The sequence below is a fragment of the Numida meleagris genome, chromosome 1 (assembly GCF_002078875.1).
Source record: "Numida meleagris isolate 19003 breed g44 Domestic line chromosome 1, NumMel1.0, whole genome shotgun sequence".
Taxonomy (NCBI): Eukaryota; Metazoa; Chordata; class Aves; order Galliformes; family Numididae; genus Numida; species Numida meleagris.
In genome coordinates this window covers 24,906,528-24,925,685 of record NC_034409.1, presented here as the reverse complement: position 1 = coordinate 24,925,685, position 19,158 = coordinate 24,906,528, and the positions used below count along the sequence as shown (strand labels likewise).

The 19,158-nt window shown below is 39.2% G+C and overlaps 1 protein-coding gene across 5 annotated transcripts in view; it reads left to right on the top strand.

Moving 5' to 3' along the window:
- ST7 (suppression of tumorigenicity 7) overlaps window positions 1-19,158 on the top strand; it is a 137,836-nt gene that overhangs the window by 112,811 nt on the left and 5,867 nt on the right. For all 5 annotated transcript variants that reach the window (XM_021384864.1, XM_021384867.1, XM_021384868.1 and 2 more), the window contains exons 10-12: window positions 5,115-5,187; window positions 6,774-6,876; window positions 16,229-16,379. In XM_021384864.1, coding sequence (XP_021240539.1) covers window positions 5,115-5,187; window positions 6,774-6,876; window positions 16,229-16,379 — 327 coding nt within the window. The remainder of the gene's footprint in view (window positions 1-5,114; window positions 5,188-6,773; window positions 6,877-16,228; window positions 16,380-19,158) is intronic.

Genomic DNA, 19,158 nt, shown 5'->3' with positions numbered 1-19,158 from the left:
TGAAATCCAAATGATTAATGTAGAGAAATTAGTTTTCTAAAATGCAACACATTCGGTGTTATTCTACTTTTTGTAGTCTCCCTCTGTCCATTTCTGTGTCCTTACAACTTACGAAATATGTAAATTTTATTTACATCAAATTTCAAGGCATTTCTTTTGTAAATAGTTACGGATTGATCAACTAATCAGATGGAGTCTTCATTTATATCAGCCGTGGTCTCTAGAGCTTTTGTATACATACGTATTTGAGATCATAGCTCCAGGCCATCAGTTTCATTAGTCACTATGATAATGTCTGATACTACTGAGGAGCTTTTCTACCTGGTGGAGCTAACTGGGTATTTCTTCTCCATTCTAGTGCAGGAAAGGGTTTCTCCCTGAGTTAAAGTTGTAGCAAGTGGCAGTATGGGAGCAACCATTATCTCATCCATGCTGTTATGTGATAGTTTTGTTTATTTGAAAGAGAGACCTTTAGTTCCTCTTAGTTAAGGTCAAACCAAGCCTACTCTACCATCTCAAATGCAAGTCAGGTAACACCTCCAGTTTGGGTAGCAGCATTATCAGGAGAATGGTTTGTCCTTTTTCCCATTACATTTTCTTCTTCAGTTTCTGCCTCTGAGAACTGGTTTATTTATCTCAAAACCACTTGTTACTTCAGCGTGGTCTTTCCATTAGTTCGCTCTCTGTTCCTACCGACTGTTCTGATTTTTTGTTGTACAATTCAGTTTGGGTTTTTTTGGCTGATTGTTTGTTTCTCCAACTTTTACAACACCACAGAAAGTCTAAACTAATTGTACCGATCTTGATATTTTAAATTTTCTGTAGGAGAAACGGTTCCTTCTCCTCTAGATGCATATAAGATTGAGCTCAGTAAAATCAAGGGAATTGACACCTGCCTCACCACCAAGATGTTCATCTCAGCTCTGAAATATTTACAACCAGCAGTGACATTCAAAATATGTCCATTTCTGAACAGTTTAAGTTCTAGCTGTGCTTATGGCAAAATAGAACACTCTTCATTTGTGCTGAAATGTTTTTCCCATTCTTTCGGAGGAGCAAAATGAAGGCCTTACCATACACAATGGCTTAGTGTTTGTTTGATTGAGGTGTCTCCCACCAGTGAGGAAGAATGTCAAAGCTACAGAAAATCAGAACTGCTTTGTGTTGCAAGCACAAAGTAAACATTTTATTGTTGTGGTCATTGTTTTGCTCCCTCCAACACTTTTCTAACATTTTTTGTGGAGAAAGGGCTCAGGCAATGACTGTTCTTGTGGGAGATGACAGTAGATCTTTCTGACAAAGTGTTTTTCCCCTGATGTTCAATTCATGTTTTCTGTTATTGAATTCCATCCCATTGCTATTTTTTAACCATTTTTATCAGCTTAATTCACATTCTTGTGTAATACTTGTATCTTTATAGATGCCTGCATCTCTCTTTTGTCATCACTCATCCAGCCGACACATATTTATTTATTAGACCACTTTCAGTCTTTCCCGTAAGCAATTCCTTCTGCCACCTGTGCAAGAGCTGACAATCTAGTCTGCAGGTGCAGAGAACTGGGGGAGTTCTGTGCTGACAACACAAGTGTTGGCCTATCATTTAAACACCGGAGTCTGCATGCAGGCTGAGGGAGAGAAAATCAGCACTGGAGTTCACCACCAAGCCACAGCACAGCACATATCTTGTATTTCATCTTTTTGCTGGTTTGTTTTTGTCTTCACGTAACTTTTTCCAGTTTGTTAACATACTTAACAGTTGCATTTTTAGAAATACAGGAATGAATCTGGTAGCTTAAATGTAGTCTCCAGTGCTGTACAAGGAAGGACTCGCAGTTTGACTGGAAGGGTCTTACTGTACAAAATGTGGTCAAGATTTGCAGCTTAGTTCAGTAAATATTTAAATCTTCTGAATGCTGATAAGACTACTCATCTATCTGAAGTTAAGCCCATAGGAATCTTCAATGCTGACTTGGGAATAAGATATCCTTTAGGGTAGAAAAGAAACAGAGTAATTACTGATTATGAGTTAGATTTTTGCTTTATTAATGACTAAAGCAATTGCAACATGCTCGTCTTTTCATACTTAGGGCTTTCTGGTGACTCGACTAAGGGATGTTGCACTAATCTATTCAGATTCATCATTTCTAGGTTTACTTGCTGTTTTATGAGAATCATAAACCCCAAGACCTATTTAGATGATGTATGGCATGTTCTGAATATCACAAGTCAGGAAAATAGCGGTGTTAGGTTTGCAGGTCTCTATCCGTAGTATTTTTCCATTTGTTCACTCTCAAAAACAGCCACTTGTGAAGCAAACAACTAGGAAGAATTCACTTTTCCAGCCCTTCCAATAGCTGACTGAGGCTAATCCAAAGAAATTTGTTGTTAATTAAGTCTAGACTATTTTGTATTCAGTTTGAAGATAAAAGCAATAAAGAAGAAGGAGAGTCTTTTTTAGACAGACATGTCAGTTCTTACTAGGCAAAAATGTCGTGATGGTTTCAACAACAGAATTGCAGTCACATATTTCAGCACACTGTGGGAACTCCACAAGTAATCATAGAAGGGTGGAAAACAGTGTGTGTGACGATATTTTCCCAGATGGCTCAGAGCGCTGGACACACTCATTTATGAATACCTTCACTTTAGTTCCTGACAGGGAACTTATCTCCTAGGGCTAATTTAGACTTGATTCCTCTGCTAAGTTCAAGTTCTAACCAGGCATAATTGTTTTATGCTGCTCTCTAAAATACGAGAGTGCAATTTAGGAAATGAGACCTGAAGTATATGAGGATTTTAAAGTATTGAAGTAATCAGGCCAAGATATAAAAGAACTAAATAGATATAGTCTAATATAGAGCAAGCAAAAAGCAAAATGCAGGAGGGAAGCAAGCATGGACCTAGCGAGGGTGATCACTGTCTCCACAGCAACATAAACATGAGCATTTGTATGTATTTCTTCTATTGCCAAGGGACTGTAGGTATTATCCTCAAATAACTGCTGCTCGCTCATTAGGAGCACAGTTCTGGAAGAGCCCTCCTGGGTCAGTCGGGTTGCCTGCTGTTGCATTCACTACATGATATTACACTTTCTATGAGCTGAGCAAGCTCCATCCTAAAATTAGGTATTTTGTTTGCCCCATTATTCTACCTGCGAATCTGCCTACAAACTTAACTTCTTAGAAACTTTCTTTTCATCCCCAGTTTAAACTTAATGTTCAACTGTTTATCCTTGTGCCAGTATTACCCTTCACCTAAACAGCTCTTCTCCTTCACTGATGTTCTCTGTGGGTGTGGATGGAGAGCAGTTGTATCTTTTCTCAGACTTTAATTCATTTGGATTGTTAAAAAAATAATGTAGTTTTATTTACTTCTGTTGTTCTTGAACACGAGTGATCAGGTTTAAACACAGCATTCTCTTGAAAAATCCCATTGTTTCTGCAGGAATGTGCTAGGTTTGAATTGATGGAGGAGAAAGTATTTTCTGTGAGATAACAATAACTTAGTGGCCCAGAGAAACACTTCAAGTGTACAGGGAAAGTATAATATTTTACTGACGATTTTAAGAACATATAAATGACTGCAAATCATTGGGGTTTTTGGGTTTTGTTGTTTTTTGTTGTTTGTTTTCTTTTGCATTCAGAAGGGTACTCTGCCTGTCTGTCCATTTATGATTGAAAATGAACCTTCATCTGGAAAACAAAGACTAATATATTTTGAAAAGCATCATTTCTGTTTCCTGGAAATGGCTTTTAACTCCTAATGCTGAGGAAAACCTGGTATGAGGAGAGTTACTGGGGGTCCTTAGAAACATTTTCTCCTCCTGTCATTGAAGTTGTACTCGAATATGTGTTTGTAGCTAGCTTCTCTTAATGTAGTAACTGACATATGCTTCATCTAGTCTGCCCTGCATGCTGTTGATTTTAATTATTTCAGTTGCTACAGTTACATAGCCCAATGAAATTGAGTTGGAATGTTTTATAGGGCAGCCTCCAACAACTTTTGTACATCTCACCTTTATTGACAAACTGAGGGATGGGTAGTTTCTTAGAACAATAGTCTGATTCCATTCCCACAGTGGGCCTAGTCCAGTGCCTTGTGTTTTCAGTATTTACTGTAGGGAGCTGTAGTATTATTTCTAGGCATAATGCTTTTGATAGCTTGGTACCCAGTTGGGTTTTACTTAAGTAGACAGTGCGATGTGTGCAGAATCCAGCTCTAAGTGTTGGGTTTTTTTGTTCGTTTGTTTTGTTTTCTTTAAGTGTAATCTTTAACATTTTAGTACTGGTACTAAACTAAAAAATCTTTAACATTTTAGTACTGATATTAATCATTATATAGTATGTCTGCTAGGTAGATTACTAGTGTGGAAATCAATTGTTCTCTATACCAGTAAGAAAAAATCTATAGCTAAAGTTCATTATGCAGCATTGATTACTACCCTTTGAATGCTTTGTGCCAATCTGCTGGTAGAGAACAAATAAATAAAGTTGTACTAATGGGTTTGTCAGGGTTATGGCTGCTTTTCATATCTGGGACAGCATAAAATGGCCAGAGACTATCTGAGGAGTATTTTTGTTCAGCATTTCCTTAAGAGACAAAATGCCTTGTTTTATTGTTGATCTTTAACTAATAATTGTTTACTTGCATCTCAAATCCACTTAGATATCTGTCGTAACTTGTATAGCTGCCATGTATGCATATTAAACAACTTCTTCTTAGTGAAAACAGGAGGCGGGAAGAAGATAGCCTCATCTATTTCTTAGACATTTCATAAACTATGGAAAAATTTTCCAGGTTACCTTTATGTTACGAAACAAGTTATGAATTCTTTCACTGTATCTCTGTCATGTCACTCTTTAAATTAGTTCTCTGTGATCTCTTTTGGAACTAAAATAGCAATTCATGAATATAAGTTTTAAATTGTGTATATTTAACATGGGTGGAAACTTAAAATCCATGTAACGTGGTGGTACGAGTCCCAGGGTCAGAATGTACTCTGAATTCACTTAACAATTCTGTGCATCCTGTGCATACTTTGAAGTATCAAACACTTTTTTCTTTCTGCAGACTTCCGGGGGTTCAGATATTTACTTTTTCTTTCTCCTCCACAGATATAAGCTTACCAAAATCAGCAACAATATGTTACACAGCTGCATTGCTCAAAGCCAGAGCTGTCTCTGACAAGTAAGTGCATAAGAACCGCTCTCCAGCAAAATTCCTGATTCAACTCAAGATTTTTCTTAGCTGAGCCCACACCCTGACAATCTGCTGGGTAAGCAGGATAATTCAGTCCTGCAGTAAATTCACAAAATTAATTTATGTCTAAAAAAATAGCACTGAGTAAATATTGTCCTTCAAATATTAGAGAAGAAGAAAAGAAGAGAAAAAGCCTCAATTCAATTCATGTTTCACTTCTGTGTATACTATCTGGGTGAGCTTTAGCTTTCTAGATAGTATAATGAAGATGCAACTAAAAGATGCTCTGGTGGGTGTGCCTTGGCTTCCTAGTTAATTTGCTGAAAATTCAACTAAAAGGTGCTGTGTGGCTGAACATCTTCAACTTTCTATAAACCTGATCCCAGAAAGGTAATAAATAAATGTGGATACATGTAACAATGTCATTTTACTGAAGCTGTCAGCAGACTGCTTAGATAGTGGCAGGTGCATTTAGCATTACCATGTCAGGGATTCTGAGAGGTAGATGTTGTTCATATTTTTAGACACACAAATATCTGCTCATTCCTGTTATGGTTATCTCTTGGGTCTCAACCTTCCAAGGTGCTGAGCACATCTACTTTATGCCTGCGGACTTGAGAGCACTGGCCCATTCCAAAAGCGTGCTCAGCTCTTGTGAGATGGAGCTCAAAGATCCCAGTTCTGCTCTCAGATGCCTTCACACAAATCCCAGGCAGGAGTTGTGTCTATGCACCTGAGGGTCAAATGCCTCCCTAAAGTTGGAAAGCAAGTAGAGTGGAAAGCCATTTTCTTGACTGACATCCTGACAGTTTTTGCTTTTAAAGTGTATGTACACATCAAGATCTAAGTAATTTTCTTTCATTCTTTTTATCCTGTAGATCGCCAGTACCTACTGCAACATCTTTCCTCCCTACACAGCGACTCCAGCTTGGGAGGGCAGGGCTAAGGTTGTCACAGCTTTCCCTGTGGTGTCTGCCTGCCAAGTACAGCTCTGGAGTTAGCCGTGGGGTGTGAGGTGAGAAAGAGATTGCATGGTCTGGTTTTTCATTCACTGGGGCAGATGATTCGCCCACAGTTTGGGCATGCTACCTTCAATGGTGCTGCGGCCAGTAGACCACCTGCTACTGCTGCTGCATCGTGCTTCCATCCCAACCTGACCCAGGGGCATTGGGTTGGGAACCTCCCTCAAACCTCCCCAAGCCCGTTTTTAATAGAAACTCTCCAACAGTTATTTGGCATTGGGTTTTTTCACTTTTATTTTTTTTTCTGCAACTTCAGCCTTGAATATGCCCCTTAGACAAGGTACCTAGAGCAAATTTAGATTAGTGACAGAGAAAGAACTGACTGTTTCAACTGACTTCCTGCCATGACTAGATACAAACACGCTTTCCACTTCTGCTGGGATTTTCATTGTCCTTGACATAATAGATGATTCAGTTTCCACTTACTATGGAAATTTGGAGAGCCCAGGAAATTGACTCAGTTTGCTTATATGGGCCCATGCTCTAATTCCTTTTCTGCCCTTTTCTTGCCATCATTTCTGACCCAATGTGTTTTCTTCTTTGCTTTTCTAGATTTTCTCCAGAGGCTGCTTCAAGGCGAGGGCTGAGTACTGCAGAGATGAATGCAGTAGAAGCTATTCACAGAGCAGTAGAATTTAATCCACATGTGCCAAAAGTGAGTATGGAGAAAGCACTGTTGTAGCTTTAAAACTGCTGAGATCCTATCTCCTGTTTTCTCGTGTTAGATAATCAAGTGATATAGTGGAAAGGGGAGCAAACAGTGAGATGGCAAAGACGATGATAGTCTGCATGTTTTTTTTCTTCTGGTATTCTACATGAAGTATATTCTACAGTGGACCTTGAAACTTGAAACTTTAGCTGAAGTGGGTCTTCTGTGTGACCAAGAATTATATACTGCGTTGTAGTAGTAGATAACACCAAATGCTATGCTGCAGAACAGAACACATAGAGACAGATTATTCTTTACACAAAAGCCATAAAAGATCTTCTAGTTTAAAATAGCGTCATTTTTTGTTTTGATGACTACATAAGAGAATATAGTTGTATATGCTATGCAGAGGGCTTATGTTTAGAGTTCATAGTATGCTTCAAATAAGTTGCGTTAGTAATTCCTGATGTAGCACATGTCATTAAGCTCTGAGAACACATAGCTCAGAGATGAAAAATCACTGTGAACTACAGAGTTCAGAAAGAAAAGGGATTTAAGTTGTAATTCCATAATTCTCTCCCTATATATGTATCTCAGCAGTGAGAATCTTGCCTGTGGCTACTGAAGGCTAATGTAGTTTATTGTTTTTCACCTGATACTCAATATTGCAGTTTGTAAGTTCATTGTAAAGGCAAACTAGAGGCAGATGTTTTTTGGCCCTTGGATCACTTAACCTCACCCTGCAAAGCTCATTTGAACCAGTATTGCCCTGTGAAAGCAAGCAGCCTTTGCTGGAGAGCAGAAAACTGGTTTATCTTAATATAGGGAACCTCTTCATTAGCTAGAGTTGAACACCAAGTCTGGTGAAATTAAACTCTGAACTTCTCCCATGTGTACACATGTATTGGAGAAAGTGTTTTTTTCTCATGCATTTCAGGAATTAAGTATTTTCCCTGTAACATATATCTGTTATGCTATCCACTAAATAGCATGGTTTAGCTATCAGAAAGTTAGACTGTTTAATAAAGTCATCTAGACATTCTCTACAGACAGTGGCAAGAAGGAACTGTGTTAGACATCTCTAGATAGAGTTTCCCTCCTAGATGCCTGTTTCTGCACCGACTAAAAAATGAGCAATTATTTTACAGTAAGATCCCGATCTTCAAACAACAAGATTTATGTGAGCTCCTTTGTATTATTAGCTGATCTACTTTCTGTGCCAAGCTGTACAACGAAAACATTGAAGTTTGGTCCCAAGACTGCTCCTGTGGAACTCCTTACCTTCTTCCATCCCAATGGTTCTTGTACCAACACAACCATGAATATTCTCTTCTACTTGTTCATCTGTTTACCTCTCTATTCTAATCTTGTTCTGGATGAAACTTAAAGTGCTTTACTGAAGCCCAGTTAGAGAGTTATGTCCTTGTTGTCTAAGAAAATAGGTATTTTGCCAAGCAGACATATGAGTTTTAATTGTCATGAGCTCTCCTTGTGAACCTCTTCTGTTTTCTGTACTTACCTCCTTGCTTTTGATCATTTTTTTTTCCTTCAAGGTCTATTTTATTGCCTACGAATGAACAACACGTATTGTTTCCCTCCTTTAAATAAGTGGTACTCCATATATTATTCTCATTACTGGATCACTTGATTCTGAATGGGGATCTTTGTTTTACATTTGTAATGCAAATCTGGCAATTTCCAGGGCCAATTCATTCACTGCTTAGGAATGGAGATTACTGGCTGCAGTGGTTTCCACTTCTGTACATGCTCTTAATATCCATCCTGCTGTTGTCCCCGTGCTCAACATTACTGTGAAATCGAGTCTAAGTCTTCACTTACTACTTTTTTGCTTGTTCTTTTTCTGTTTATACTTGAGCATTCTTTTCTTTTGCTTGATTTCCATTGCAAAATCTAATTTACTGTAAGTTGTGGCAGCTACCCCGTAATCTCTGCACTTCTCCCCCTCTAAGATGCTGCTGTGCTTGCAGATCAGTGCTTTTACTCATTGCTTGTGACCCTAATCATCTACCAACTCCGGGCTAGGTGACTTCAATAACAGACTGAAACTCCCTTTCTGACAAATATCCCCACGCATGAAATACAAACTCCATGTTATTTTTTGTACTTTCAGTGTATGAAATTCTAGTCCTCATTTAAGTCCTCAGTCTAGTTCGCCTTGTTAATTGATTCCTTCAGTTTGAATTTCAAAGTCAGTTACTTGGAAATTAAAAACCTTTGAGAAAAGTATAAATTATCAGGATAATGAGGTAGTAATGGCAGCAGACTTTGCGTTTTTTTAGTTCATATTTTGACATTAAAACAGTGTAGCCCATTAAAGACTAATATACAGCACTGCTGATTTCACACTCATTTATCTTTGCTATTAGCTGAAGGCTATTAAGGTAGCAATAACATATACGTGATTATAATTCTATGCTGAATATGGATATTACACCTCAATTTCCGCTCAATTAAGGTTGAAGTCAGATCCATTTTGTTCTTAATGAAATAGAGCTAAGTTTTAGAGAGCAGCATCACAAAAAATCTAGCAGTGCTACAAGACTAATATGTCCTCAAAAGCTTCTTTAGGATTTAAACACTAATGAGACTCTTGTTCAGGTTGAGGAATAAATAAATAATGAAGTTGACATCTTATTTAAAGCATTTGCAAAGATCTCACCAGAATCCTCAAAAGAGGCTACACTATTAAGTAGAAAAAAATGTAAATGGTTCGGTATATTTATGGTCTCAAAAGAAAATGTTACCATTTTCAGTGCAAATCAATCAAATCTAGAATTATCGCATAGAAAAAGATTGTTACCGGATATGCATTTTCGAGACATTTAACTGGAAATAGCAGACTTCTGCTAATGAGATTATGACGAGGAGAGAGCAGGGAACACAGTGTGAACATGCTGAGAGATGTTGTACTTAGCAACAAAGGGAGACCAGGTCTTCTACTGGCCTGTTACAGGCTTTTGTCAAACCACCATTGGACTCCTACAGTGCTGCTGACTTTCCATAGTAGATGTATGTCCAGACTCCAGTCCATTGTTCCATACAATACTGCAGAGGTCAGATTTAGTTTTTACACTTTATTTCAAACGTACTTTGAAGATACAGGAACTCTTTCAAAAGAAAGAGTTTGGAAGTCCCAGATTCTCATCTTTACATAGAGAAACCCTGCAAAACACCCATCTTCTTTGTAGGGGCCAGTTCGTGCACAAGTCTTTCTTTAGCCTCCTTTCTGGCAGTTGATATTCTTCTGGCACAGAGCTCTTCCATTTTTTAAAAATATGTTTTGATGACAATTTGCTTCCCAGAGATCAGTCCATTAAGCCTTAAGCTAATAAATTGCCACTGTTTTTCAATTAGGCTGGAGTCAAGATGTGACACACAGAGGTACTAGGTTTTTTAGTGAACCAGGGCAATACTGAGCTCAGTGCAATTTACCAAATGTATCCAGGAAGCTGGGCAGCTGACCTGGCTGACCTGATGAAAGATACTGCCTCTGTCTCTGGAGGTTGTCCTGTTTATGTTGCTGAAACAACTCAGCTACAGCAAAATCCAGTTTTATACCCTGGCAGATATTAACTTTGTGAAAAGTAAGCAGTTAACCAGGAAGAATATTTTCAGGATTCTTTTTAGTAAAAGAAAAACATATCAGTAGCTGATTTACGTCAGCGGTACAGCAGGAAAGATAACAAAGCGGAGAGCTTTGATTTCCACTAAGAGAAGAATCATACCAAATTGTATTGCTTACTTGTGATCACTTGTCTGATTTCCATCCCTCTCTGTCTTAAGAGAGATTCTGTAGTCTGGTATACCTTTGCTTTAGTGTAGCATCGTGCACTGCAGAGTGTTGGCCCCAGGGAAGCGTGCTGACACTGTCTGACAATATGCTGCTCAAAAAATCAAGAGTTAAACAAGAAATGGTTTTAGTGCCACAGTTGGGGTATCATTGTCATTCCAGAGGGTTTCGTACAGAGAAGAGGGTAGTACATCTTCGGTCAAGGCAGTCCATAGTCTGTGGGGTATATGACAAAGTGTGTATATATGTGCAGAAGACTTCACCAGCATTATTTATATTGTTGTGTTTGGATCTTCCCCACTTATTTGTAATGCAGCTATCCAAGTTAATGCAGATAAAATACAACAGCTGTTTATGAGATGTTTCTCAATTCTGGAACACCCTTTCTGAATTGATTTGCAAACTCATCTTGATAAACTCCCCTCACCCCTCCAGCCAAAAAAAGTCTTTTGTGTCATTGATAAGGTGTAAACATTTTTGAATCTAGTAAAGTAAAAGGGGGGAGAAAACAAGTGCTGGTCCATATATATGGTTGTTAAAATTGAGTCAGAATTGTGCCCTGCACACAGCTGTGTTGGGTGGCCCTGTAAGCCAGGGCCTGAATTTGGAGAGATTCAGACTGTCTAAATGTTATTGTTACTCAAAGAAATGCCAGTTTTGTGTATAAACTGTTTCTTAAAAGAATATAACCAACCATTAACTTAAATGCTTCTAAAGATTTACCTGTTCTCCCTTTCGTTCTTTATAATTTCTTTCTTACCTTCTTTATTATAATTCATTCTTTAATGAGGACTGTGTGTCTTTGAATGCTCTGTGGTTTCTAGTAAGTTGTAGTTGCTAATAGAAACAAATAATGAAAACAAATTCATTTAGCAGATGGGAAAGGAATCCACTCCACACACCCCATGATATTACAGAGAAACTATTCCAGATATGTTTAACAGGGGTATTAACTGTTCAGAGAGACAGTGATTTGTTTTTGTACCTCCAGCAAAAAGGCCAGTCTTGTTAATTACCATCAATCCAATGCAAACTTGTAGTGTGACCTACAATTGGCTTCTCCGGGCATGTAGAATCCAGTATTTCTGAGCTGTATGAAGCTTGTGCTGTTCATCCCACTGGGAGGAAGAGAGTTCCTGTTCAAACAATGTAAAATTCTCATGTTCTGGCCTGGAGGGATGCTGTCACAGGTGCGGGAGTGACTATTGCCTATTTACAGCCTGAGCTGTAATTTCAGAGGCAAGATGCAGGACTGAGGAAAAACCTTCCTGAGATAGATTGATTTATTCTATACAGATTGATTTATTTTATTAAGGGGTGCTGGAGGAGCTTATTAATTTGGAATGTTAAAAGCAGTCCCAGCAGAGAAGTAGTGCTGTCAATATTATGAGACAAATAATGTGTATTCAATCAATTCAAGTAAGAAAATATGAACTCCACCTTATTACCCTTCACATACACAATAAAGTGCTTGCATAGCACCTATCACAATGTTTGTACCTGTAGATTATAACAATGAAATTAGTTTCCATTGTCATCCTCCAGATGCTCATTAACAGGTATATTCTCCCTTGTGTCCGGAGTGGCTATAGCTGAACACTTTGGTTCATGTTTTTGCTCTTACAATGTCAAGTAAACAGCCCAGAAGCTACATGAAAAATAGTTCTCCTTTTAACTCCTAACAGACAGCTTTTTGACAGGAGAAGTTTGGGGTAGGAAGAGAAAGTCCAGAAAAAAAAGACAAAAAAAGCTACAAAATCCAAACCAGCAGAGTGCAATGGAGAAGGGCTGGGTGACATCTGTTGGTGACAGAAATAGTTGGGCACCATGAGTATTCACTCGCAACTTGGTTAAGGCTAAGTCGTTCTGGCTTCTATCGATTGGCTTCTCTGAGCTGATTCCTATTTTAAAGGAAAATGGTAACTCTGTAATGATGGCAGACCATTATTTCCTGTTCTATTAAACTTCTTCCTTTGCCACTGAAAAACAAGCATAGATTGAGATGTGCTGGGCTTGCCATCTCCCTTCCCTTCATGATGAGAGCTCTGTGCAAAGTTTCTTACTTTGCCTATTACTTGACTCTTCCTCTACACAGGAGCCACGCTTGGGTTCAGAGCCATATCGGGACAACAGAAGTTTCCTGTCTTCCCTCTGTACTCAAAGTATTGAAGAGGTCATGACGTTTTATTGCTTTAAATGTAAAGGTCGTGGTTATGTTCACAAGCCAGTGTATCAGCAGGTACAGCTCAGTGGGGAATCTGTCCGGTGGTGCTGGTTATTTCCTTGTAAGGACTGGTGGAGTTCATACTGCTGTGGCTTTCACTTGTATGATAGGTTCTTATACCTGTCTCAGCCCTACAAGAGCAAGTCTGTGCTCTGGACAGAGGCCTTCAGGCATGTGCTGTAAAAAGCCAATTTGCTGCTGAAAGGGCTCTCAATGCCCTTGAATTCTCCTTGGAAACAGAGCAACAAAGGAATTGATGACATATTCTAGAATATAAAATTAATTCATTTTCATGGTCAGTGGTATGTCTCCTTAATGATCAAGCTCAGTCTTCAGCTTGATACCATTTTGATACCTATTAGTGCTGTTTAGGTAGGTTAAACAAATGAAGGCTTCCGAGTGTCCTCTCATAAAGTAGGCTTGCCGTGTCTTTGCTTTAGTGTATTCCATACGTGCAGAATTTGACCTTTATGTTTCTGAATGTGCCTGATGAGAACTGTGCAGTGTTCTAGATGAGGTCTCTCTGGGTCTGCGTGCAATTAGCGTTCTTACTGGCAACATTTCCAGAATAAATTAGTTGATAGCTTACACACCCAGAAGGTGGGCCCGGCCTTTGTGCATAGAACAAAAGCTATTACAGTCTGAATGAGACTTGAGCCATCCATCAGTTTTGTGTGAGTCTTGTGAATATCACCGGACCAGACAATGGACTTCTTGTTTGGGAAAGTAGCAGTAATGAGGGAGGAGTCTTTCCCATTTTTGACCTAAGGAACTTTTAAAAATAGTTTTGCTGTTCTGGAACTGATCAAAAATGAAGACTAAAAGGTAGTCGTATATATCAGTACAACTGAGTGAGCTCTAAGAATGATTTTCAAGTGTCAAGATATATCCTGCTATCAGGTAATTCCATGTGATTATTTTTAATCACTACTAACAAGCAATACATAGCAATGAAAAACTACATGTTTTCATTAACACTCCTAGAGGCAGGACGTTCATTCCTGTTTTTTCCTTACAAGTAGTTTCATGGCTTTTATGCTGTTTTTTTTTTCCTTTGACTGAAATATTTTAATACTGAAAACTTCTCACTTACTCTTGCAAGAAAATACAGAATTGAGAGTTATGTTCTAAATTATTAGAACAGGTATCAGTTCTGCAGCCATATTCCATTCTGCTCAACAGGTAGGACGTGGGATTTTAAAAGAGTGGCAAATTCATATAGGCAGTGAATAAGAAAATGTCCTGTATCTCTGTAAGCTTGGCGGCTCCCTTCCTCACGTCAGATCTGTATTCCATTCTTTCTGCCGCTGTTAATCCCCTCTCAGGCTGCCCTGCCTACTGAATTGCAGCTTCCTCCCATAATCCACTGCTCTACGATCTCCCCACTTTTGCTGAAAGGCTTTATAGAAAATCCAGATATCACACATTACTCCTCCTGCTAATTTAGTTTGCCCTCCTTTAGTAATTACCTGCATCAGAAATGTGTGATTTTTGTTTCCTCTTTGAATTTCTTATCTGTTTCCCGGTGTTGTCAGTTAGTTCTCTGCTTTGATCTTGTTCTCTTCAAATCCTTCACCTGCTTCTCCAGCTCCTTCCTGGCTCCTGGCAAAGAGGTGTCTAGCTCTAGGATGCCCTCCGTGACATCGTGCCAACTTGATTCTCAGCCCCTCTGGCCTTTTCTCTTCCTTTCCTCAAGAGCGGTTTTGAATTCTCATTTGTTCTTGTTCTCCTTTTCTCCTCTTTCATGTATCACTGAGTCAGTGTGCAAGGATGCCCTGCAGTCTCCCATTCACAAATGCCAGTATCTGACAGGAGCTGTGAAAAGGTTACTGTCAGCTCTGTGTGTCAAGCTGCCTTCCAGCCTGCGCTCAGTTCCTGGCAGTCCTTAGATTCTGCAGCCCTCATTCTTCCCATCCAAAGCAGAGACCAGTGCATAGACACAAAGACCTCTCTCAAGTAGAGGGGCTGCATGCTTATTCTCTTTTTGCTGGTGATTGTCCATACCTTTTCTTTCATCCCTTCTTTAATTTTGCCAGTCCCTGTCTAAAATCCACAGCCTTCTTCTCATCTTTAACTCCATTTTTCTGCTCCAAAACAGCCATCCTGTCAGTAAATATTGTACTTATTTTCCCAGTAGTGCTGCAGCCTTATACCTTTATCCTAGTGGCTCCCTCCTTTCTCTGCCATCCTCCTCCTTTCTGTCACTATCCATCTCTGGTAATTCATCCCAACTCCGTGTTGGGGTCTGTCGGTGTTGGTATGTGACCCACCTGCTACTTGTTGCCTCTTGTAGTAAATAGCCTGGCGGGCAGAACGTTTGTTCTTGGGTGTCCTGGAAGAGAGCAACAGTTTTCCTACACTACTGGAGAAAAATCAGTGCACGGATGGGAAATATTCTACTTCATAGTGGAGATCTGACAGAGAGATTGATTCAGCAGCCTGTGATTTCTGTCTGTCATCCTTTTCCCTCTGAAGCATGCCAACAAAAGATGTGTCCGCTCCCCTCTGTTCTATCTATCCCTTCCACTGGCTGGAAGGAGGGAACACCATGGTGAGGTGACTTCTGCTCACCTGGCAGTAGCCTGACATTCAGGAGCTCTGTCTTCTCCTGTGGCAGGAATCCTCCGTGTATTTCCTTCACCTGCTGTTACAGGGGATCTTGTAACGAGGAGAATTGCTTGTGGGTTTGGTCACTTGCACTTTTCATTTTCATATGTTTTCAGTACTTTGGTTAGCAAGCCTAAATATCAAATATTGGGTTTTTTTCTTTTTTCTAGAAATCTGATATTTTTTTACATTGTGTATATCCTGTTTCTGTGTGAATCGCTGGTAGCCACGCTGGTGCCTGCTCACCTTGTGCGTTTGTAGACCTGGTAACCTGTTGGTGGCAATGCAATGAAGCAACCTGTGTGCAAAGTACCGCCTGCTTCCTTACAGGAAGGCCAAGTGCATCAAACTGATTAATGTCTTCTTCATTTTATTATAAATGCTTCTAATTTAAAAAGCTCTTGTAATTGGAGTCACTTTTCTGCTTTGAGCCTTTTTTTCCTGCCCCTTTGATAAGAGAGACATTTCATTTTGAAATCCTCCACGGTCCTCCTACTCCAGCTGAAGAGCACAACATGAACCATCTGTCAGCATATCGTAGTCTTTGGCAATAATTCAGTAATTATCTTCTAGTGCAGTCGCTGATGTTACGCATCTGATGAAACGCTTATGAAATGAAGTACTTTAGGGAAATAGACCTTTCAGTACACGCTGTAGAATTGCAGGCAGCTTTTTTATTACTTCTGAAATAATTGTACTCTGCTTTTTTATTGCAGTACCTACTAGAAATGAAAAGCTTAATTCTGCCCCCTGAACATATTCTGAAGAGAGGGGACAGTGAAGCAATAGCATATGCTTTCTTTCATCTTCAACACTGGAAAAGGGTAGAGGGAGCATTGAATCTCTTACACTGTACATGGGAAGGCAGTAAGTAATTCTTTTTCTTACAAAGAAGCTAATCAATTATTATGATTGAATGTCATGAGAAAATAAAAGCATTTTGTAAATCATGGTATGGGGAAGTTTTGGAGGTCAGTTATATTTCACTAACACTGAAATATTTGAAATTCAAACAGAAAAGATACGCTTCGTTTAATGGGAAAAAAATGTTCGGAAGTCTTGGATTCTGTTTTCTGTGTAACACCAAACAAAATTTCCCATCTTCTTTGTGGCATATTTTGGAGTTGCAGAAATTTGTTTGCCATTATTTGAAGGTACTGATTTTGGGAAACTATGGACGTACCTGACAAGCAAATAAAGATTAATGTATAGTATAAAACTGGATGGTATTTTCTGATTTTTTTTCACTAACTGGAGTGAGTCCAGGAGAGGACCACTAGAATGCCTGGGAAGCTGATACAGGAAAGACACTGGGGGAGCTGGTTTTACCAGCTTGGAAATGACTTCCAGTGGGTGGAGGGGAGATCTAGCTGCTATCTTTAACCACCTGATAGGGATAACGTGGAAGGCGGGGTCAAAGTCTTCTCAGAAGGGCACAAAGGAAAGACAGGAGGCAGTAGACACAAGTTTTGGCACAAGAAATTCCATCTAGATGTGAGAAAAATATTTTTAGAATGAAAGTGGTGATGGATTGGAACAGGTTACAGATAGATGGTGGGATGTCCATCCCTGGAGATACTCAGAGCTCAGCTGGAGATTGCCCTGAGCAACCAGATCAGCCTTAGAAGATTACCCTGCTTTGAATAGGAGGTTGGAGTATGACCCTTGGTCAGATCTAATCCTGTCTTTTGGACGTGTTCTTTTCAGGTTCCAGGGAATCAAAAGCTACCATTTAGAATCAGTCTTTGTGGGCTTTTAAGCCGATTGTTCGTTCCCTAATCCAATCTATTTGTTTCTGCTGCGCTTTCTGCTGCTTTCTTTCAGCCTTTTCATATGTTATTATATGACTGGTTTTTCCTTCCTACATTTGCTGTTCTCTTTTGGTTTTCTTAGATAAGGTACAGTTTGTCACCGTGATAATTCTCACTGAAAGGAACTTAGCACTTGAAACACAACTTTAAAGTTGTCATAGCTTCCTTCCCAGTGCTTTATTTTCACTAGCTGTCCTGTAGTATTTCTTTTTTCCAGATGCTTACAGAAATCCTTTAGCTGAAGACCTTGTTATGCCATCATTATAGAGAAGTATTTTGGAGGGAATCCTGAATAGACCTTTGTTAAACTGAGGAGTACTAAAGGGGCAGCTTACAGGAGCAGCTTTTGGCACTGGAGGCTGGTTGCACTGCAGTCACCCTGCCAAGTAGGAACTCTCACCATCTGTGCCTGAAGGCCTTCCATCTAACTACTCTAATTGATTCCTCAATTTGTTGCATCCCCAGCAATCCGAATATGTAATTCGTTATGAAATATTTGTCTATTAGCCTCCAAGATGTAAATTAGTGTTATTGTATAACGTGTAAAGAAAAGTCCGTAATTCCTTTTGCGCAGTAATTTCAGTGAGAGATGAATGGTGCACTAGTCCTCAAGATTTATTTTCAGATTTCCCTCATGCATGAAGATGGCCATGGATTTAAAGTTTTCACTAGGATTTAGTCAAGTAATTATAACTTTTGGTTCATATCTTAGTATGAGTAGTGTTCTTCAAGGATGTAGTAAGCTATTTATGTCACTCTTATGTCCTTTCCTTGATAAAGATTTCTTTATCATCTCTGCCGAATTTTAAGCTAAATCCAGTGGAAACATGCCAGAGAAAATGAATTTAATTAAGCACACATTCCTACCAACAGCCTGCCGTATGTGATCAGTTGCCATCGCATTCTTTCCAGGTGTTCCTGTGCTTGTCTTGTCTTTAAATTGCACTGTTACGACAGTTCCCGCAAGTCTCACTTCAGCAGCTTGTATGTAGGAAGTTAATGCCCACGTGTACGTGCTTTTCAGTTCTAACCTTGTGGAAAATAGGGAGAACTAAGCGCTGTCTTTGGGCCACTCAGTCACGTCGGGGTACATTTGGAGTCCTGCTAAGGTGACTCCTTATGGGAGCTCACTCCTAATTAGGGAAGCCTCTAGCAGGGCCGTGTTCTGACACTAAAGAAAATCAGCTAGATGCATTACATGGAGAGGTTGCTGGGGTCTTTCAAAGAGAATCTTGCAATTCAGCAGGATTTTGCTCTTCCTCACATTAAAAAAAACCAACGTTATTAGTTAGGTAGTTGTATTTCATACAGGCATTTAGAGACATGAGTCTTGCATTTACAGAGAGACAAGGAATGTTGTATCTTTTATTTTCTATCTCAGTTTAAGAAGTTTCTGACAACAGGGAAAAATTTATAAAGATCTGTCTCAATAGTCTCCCAGAGAGCACCAACTTATGTTGATTTGAGTCATACACCTGTAGTATAGATTGGCTACAATCCAAATATTGAAATTAGAGGCATAACATTTTTATTTTTAAACAATATTCAATTCTTCTTGTACTCAAATACAAGAACACTGCATGTCAGCTGGAGGTACACTGGCATGTTGTTATTCTGCTCTGGGCTGTACCTAATATCTAAACTATACAGCGCTTCTAGGGCATTTGCTGAGGAAAATATTGCTGCAGTGACTGATGTTCATAGGAATAGTGAGAAAAACACATCGATGACATTTTAAGAGCGAGAATAATATATAGGATAATGGAAAGGGATGCACTGATTGCAGAGCTATAATTCAGTCAAGCGTACCGATGGTTCCATCAGCCATGCGAGCA